General features: G+C 44.0%; 1 protein-coding gene across 1 annotated transcript; it reads left to right on the top strand.

Annotated features, from left to right (window-relative positions):
* Positions 1-613: 613 nt before the first annotated feature.
* LOC133518047 (peritrophin-48-like) lies at positions 614-5,436 on the top strand. The gene is made up of 3 exons (XM_061851609.1): positions 614-2,215; positions 2,297-3,626; positions 5,035-5,436. The coding sequence occupies exons 1-3, from the start codon at positions 2,134-2,136 to the stop codon at positions 5,333-5,335; spliced, it is 1,713 nt and encodes a 570-aa protein (XP_061707593.1). The 5' UTR covers positions 614-2,133; the 3' UTR covers positions 5,336-5,436.
* The last annotated feature ends 426 nt before the right edge of the window (positions 5,437-5,862 follow it).

Raw genomic sequence — 5,862 nt, 5'->3', positions numbered from 1 at the left:
ATAATAACCTATCATATACCACCCTATATATGTGTTAAAAATATAGACCTATTCACGAAAGGTGGCGGGGACATCATATGAGAACTAGCTGTTACCCGCGACTTCGTTCGACCCCTATACAAGCTTTAAACCTCTTTCTCATCGCCTCAGGAGATGAATTTTCAAAACGCCTGAAATGATTTTATATTTTAATAACATGCCTTTTTTACGAAATTTTAATTTTCCCAAGACATAAAAACATCTTTCAACCCCTTTTATGCATTCTCAAAAACGCCTTAATCTTGTTTCTTTGCTTATGTTTGTGTCTTATTAAGAATATTAACATGTTACATAAGTCTAAATCAAAAAAATGTAGAACCTGATACAAACTTCAACCCCTTTTTCACCAACTTATTAAGGGATGAATTTTCAAAATTATATTTCTATGAAGAATATGTATATGGAATATTAAACTTCTCGTTGATTATGCTTTCCATACAAACTTTCAACCCTCACTTTTACCCCTTTAAGGGGCAAATTTCGAAATACTGTGAAAGTACTTTTCATAAAGCTTGATCTTGACTTTCAAAATCACACGAACTCCTAACAAAGTTACACCACAAATTCTACGGTCTGCTACATAAAACTCTTCGCACAATTCTCTGTTCTCTGTTTAGCCCTACAATTCACTATTTTCACATTGTTGTATTTTTTGTTCGAATCGTTTTCTATGTTGGTTTAGATTCCACTGACCAAGCACTTTGCTTAACAGTTTCATACGGTACCCACTCAACAAAGACCTACCTACTTGAGCTTAAAAATACCGTTACTTACGAGTATATCACCTAATCAAATCAGGAACACTGACTTTTTTAAAAGGCTAGCTCAGCTAGCTGTACTGACAACAGTTTACTGCGTTGGTATTGGTGCTTAGGTACGCATCGATACAAGAAAACCAGTACAATTAGGATCGCGAAATCGTAACATCCTAGCGTATGGTAGGTCTAAGGACGTATGCTTAGTTATTAGTGATGGGAACAGCATAAAGCAACTCATCTCGATCTCGCCTCATATGACCCTCGCCGCGTAACGGTCAAGCGCCACGCCGTGGATGCGGAACTAAGCTCGAGGCTGTAGGTATTATGATAATTGAGGTGAGATAATGATCGAGTAATCGATTACAATTAGAGGAGCGAGTGCCCCCCGCGGCGGTGCCATCGATATCGCATTCCTTACATAACTCGATGAGAACTTTGGCCTGCTGAGGCGCCATGGTCGTTTTAATATGCTATCAGGATGTTCGTCAAGGCGTATGTCCTTAAAGGTCATCTGTTGTCATGGCAGAATTAGAGCGAGTTTGAACTAAAATATAGAAAATTAAGCACACAGAATTGGATTACATAGTTGTTTGTGATTAGGTACTTAATTGATGATCATTTTTTACCGCGAATGACGCGTTTACTAATTGCTTCACGTATTTTTTATACCTTTTAGCATCTATGCACCTCCGTAAACAATAACAGCGGACACATCCTTTTGCGTAGAAACATCCTCAATGTCAAATACCATAGTGTGCGATTACCTTACCTTACATAAATGTTATTATTATCCGATACATGCCGATGGAGCCTCATTCGTATGCCCGCGCGATTCTCAGAGATTCCGCCTCGGTACCGAGTAAGTATTACGTATTTGCGTTTCGACACGTTCCGTCTTTTTTTCTTATTTTTTATATCAGTTTCCCACGAGTGCTATCGTGGCAACCGCAGCATAATAATCGTGTAATTCAATGGATATAAATAAAATGGATCTTGTCCACTTTCTGACTAAAGATGTGATTGGAGATTTAGTACGCGGTAAAACAAGACATCCTGCTTAGCGTCTACGTCGACCCTTATAAGGATCCGCGTGTTAATTACATTAACACAGCTTTATCGACACATATTTTTCTTATTGTTACGTAATGAGAAGTTAAAGTTCACGGCCAAGTTCACTAGCAGCAGAGGCGTTGGACAAACATGGCGCGTCTAGATTCCTAACTCGGAGGCTGCATCCGGGCCGTGGTCCGCAGGGATCGGGTTACCGCGGGGGCGTGCGAATGTCAAGGAACCCCGGCGCGGGCGCCGAGCCGTCAGTCGCAGACCAGCCGTCGACATGTCTGCCCGCGCGCGAGCCTCGCGAGCCTTCTGCCGGCTCGCCGCGATCTTTACGGTCGCGGTCGCCGCGAAATGCGATAGTAAGCTTAACACTTCATTTTACCTGTCAATGTAACATACTAAAAACTACACTGTTCTAATAAAATGATAATTTGTTTCAGTCAGTGGAGATATTTCATGCAACAGAGATGGACTTTACGCAGACTATGACACGGATTGTCGGGAGTACGTGAGGTGCTCCGGCGGCTCAGCGACCGGCCGCTACTCGTGTGGTCCTGGGCGAGCTTTCAGCGAGGTAGCCGGTTCATGTGTGCCCCGAAGGCAGCAGCCTTGTGTGCGTCGCGTCTGCGCCCCTGGAGATACCCTCGCGTACGCCACACCCGACACTGCCTGCCGGCATTACTACCGCTGCGAGAATGGAACTGCCGTCGAGCACGCCTGCCCTTCGGGCGCGTGGTTTGACTTGGAGCGTCAGGCTTGCACTCGCGGTGCTGGAACATGCTACGAACCGTTATGCGCAGGCTTACCCGACGGTGATTATCCGGACTCGTCACATGATTGTCGACGAACGTTGCGCTGCCGCGGGGCTGAACTACGAGAGGTATTTTCATGCGGGGGACCGTGCGATCCTACGGCCACTTGTCCACCTCCGCGCTCAGCCGCTATACCTCTGCCGGCTGGTGATGCAGATTTCTGCTCGGATGAGACGTGTTCTTCTCTCTGTCAGCACGCAGAAGATGGAGCTTATGCAGACCGGTCGACCGGCTGCCGGGAATACTTCGTCTGCGAGGAGCGGCGAGTTATTCGCCGCGGAGTGTGCGAACCCGGACTGCTTTTCGCAGGTGGCCATGGCACTTCTGGAGGATGTTTACCAGCGGATCGCACAGAGTGTCCTCCACCCGCTCGCAGCCCATGCTATAATCGCCCCGACGGTCGTCATCGAGACTGGCGCGACTGCTCTTCTTGGTACGAGTGCCGGCGAGAGCGCGTCGTTTCGCGCGGCTCGTGCGGCGGTGGACTCGTCTTCGATGGGACAAACTGTGTGCCATCGGATGCATTTACGTGCGAAGGTCCCACGCCAGCGGGCGAGTGCGAGCTGCGTCCAAGCGGGACATATCAGGATTTAGAGTCAAACTGCACTCGTTATTTCCACTGCGAGGGACAGCTCCGAACGATGATGTCCTGCGCCCCCGGTCTTGTGTTTGACGGTGCGCGGTGCCGCGGCGGCACGGCCTGGCGCGACTGTCCGAGTCTGGCCATGGACGGGTGCTACGGGCGCGCGGACGGGCGCTACCGCGCGCGTGGTGCTGGTTGCCGCGGGTACTACGCGTGCGCGGGTGGAGAGAAGGCCGCGTACGCGTGTCCCGCAGGCAGCGCGTTCGATGGTGATGCGTGCGTGCCAGCGTTGCGCGCACGCTGCAACGACGATGACTACTCGTGTAGCGGCCTGGCTGATGGATACCATGCCGACTTCGAAACTAATTGCAACAGGTATGTACTAAGTACTAGTAAGCATCAGCATATGCCAACGGAGAACTTTTAACATTTACTACTAATGCATCTGAAATGCTTACGGCAACCGGTTAATTCGAGATCGAATAGATCCCTAAATGCCCCAATACTGTTTATTTTTATATGGGTCGTACGAACAATATGCTAAATGGCGTTTTCACATCACCTCATGCCATTCATAGATTCTTAGCAATTTTATCTTATAAAACTGCTAAATAGTCTAAATACCTTTTTTAACACGGTTTCAATTCAAGGTGCCGTAGCTAAGGTATCCATAACAAATGTAATTGTAGTATTTTAAAGTGACAGTCATATCAACTTCAGTAATATATATAGATAGGTACATTAGGTACCTACACGGTTCCTACAGGCGACAATGAAATAAGACAAAAAAACCGGTCAAGCGCAAGTTCGTTTTACTCGCGCAGCGAGGGTTCCGTACAAACTTTGAATTATCTCGTGTACTAACTAACTTTGAATTAACTATAAAGGCGAGAGACGTTTGATCAGAATTAAGTACCTATACAAAGTATATTCCATCCATCGCCAAATGTTTATTTAACTAATTTGCGCGATGTAATTATTATTTATTTATTATTATAATTTATTTGAAAAAAGGAGTCTATAATGTCATAGAAATTTAAAGTGTAATAAACACACGCAAAGTTGGTTAAATTACAAACTGAATTCGGAAAAGATAGAGGTCTTATTATAATTTTCCTGTAAAATTCATAGTGATGTTAATATTATGTAAAAAAATCATAATTTTTTATTTGGTAACCTTCGGAGCTAGGGGGGGGGGGGGGGGGGGGATTTTTCCACATTTTCCTTCATAGATCTTTTTTTTTCGACTATGAATTTTTTTTTGTTAGAATGTAAAATTCAAGCTCTTTCAAATGACCTAGACACTAAACTGTGAAATTTTTCCCCCTCTTCATATTGGGCATTTTCTATAATTAATAAACTTACTTACGGTTTTATACTTTATTTTTGTAAATTAATTTTTAGTATTGTAATGATTAAGTGATTTTAATAATTTATTAAAATAAAATAAATAATAGTATAAATAAAAATTTCAAATAGATAGCTTAAGTGGTTCTCGAGATATTTAGCGATGTGACAGACATACGGACAGGCGGACTTTTGTTCCTTCTTGGTACGGAACTCTAAAAATTTATACATCATCTGTAACATCGACCCTAATTTACCTCTTACTGTTCACTAAGTGTTTCTTTAAGACCATTACTTTTTGTAACTGTAAAAAATTATTTCATCAAAATAATAACTTTAAACAATAATAGGCTAGGTATTCGTAAACTCACCAAACAGTCAGATCAACTTAGAATACAAAGCTTTAGCTATATATCTGAATTTATTAATCTTCCAGCTACTTCTACTGTGAAGGCGGCGACCGCCTCGCAACACTCACCTGCCTCGGCGGGAAGATCTTCGACGGCCGAGCCTGCGTAGACCCCATCCACCACGACTGCGGCGCGCCTCGCCGGGCCACCCTCGAAAATGGAGGCAGCCGCTGCGAAAAAGACGGCTTCTTCGTGCAACCGGGGACAGAATGCAAAAGCTACTACTTTTGTGTGACAGGAGAAAGGACTTACCTAACCTGTCCTGCGCAGCAAGTGTTTAACGGGCAATTGTGCGTGCCGAGCTCTCAGTACTCTTGCCCTGGATGAGCGGGCAGTTTCCAACCGGTGGTCCGAGCCCACAAGATCTTAACCAAGACCATGATTATTAGGATGTCATTGTAGACTTGTAGAACCAAAACAATATGATAGACACGAAAGGGAGAACACTACCTACTCCATTAGGCTGATTTAAGATTTTAGGTTTTACCAGAGATTACTAAGTGGCTCTGTATTGTGTATTAAGAAAAGGTTAGGACCCACTGGGAAGGAAAGAGATGAATAGCTACGAGCGAGGGAGTTAAAGTACCTGACTGATATTTATATAGATTAGGCTGTGAATATTTAGTACCATAGTCTTTCACTCATTTAAGTATAGTGACATCTACCTCTAGTTCACATACTTTACCCTAGTTATAGTTGGTGCCATTCACAATGGCGCGCAGATTTGTCGAAACCAACCTTTAATAATATAACAATACGAGTCAAGGCACACGTCTTCGTGAATGACACGATTTATAACCTTTTAAACTCTACATCAGTACGTTTTATGTAACATGTATATCCGGACAAGATAG

This window comes from Cydia pomonella, chromosome 5 (assembly GCF_033807575.1).
Source record: "Cydia pomonella isolate Wapato2018A chromosome 5, ilCydPomo1, whole genome shotgun sequence".
Taxonomy (NCBI): Eukaryota; Metazoa; Arthropoda; class Insecta; order Lepidoptera; family Tortricidae; genus Cydia; species Cydia pomonella.
The sequence above is the reverse complement of the archived record's forward strand: the minus strand, read 5'-3'. Positions and strand labels throughout refer to the sequence as shown.

Excerpts from the sequence above, each read along its gene's own strand:
- LOC133518047 (XM_061851609.1), top strand. The coding sequence starts at position 2,134 with ATGTCTGCCCGCGCGCGAGCCTCGCGAGCCTTCTGCCGGCTCGCCGCG. Across the intron at positions 2,216-2,296 it reads GGTCGCCGCGAAATGCGATA|TCAGTGGAGATATTTCATGC; the intron begins GTAAGCTTAACA and ends AATTTGTTTCAG. Across the intron at positions 3,627-5,034 it reads TTCGAAACTAATTGCAACAG|CTACTTCTACTGTGAAGGCG; the intron begins GTATGTACTAAG and ends TTAATCTTCCAG.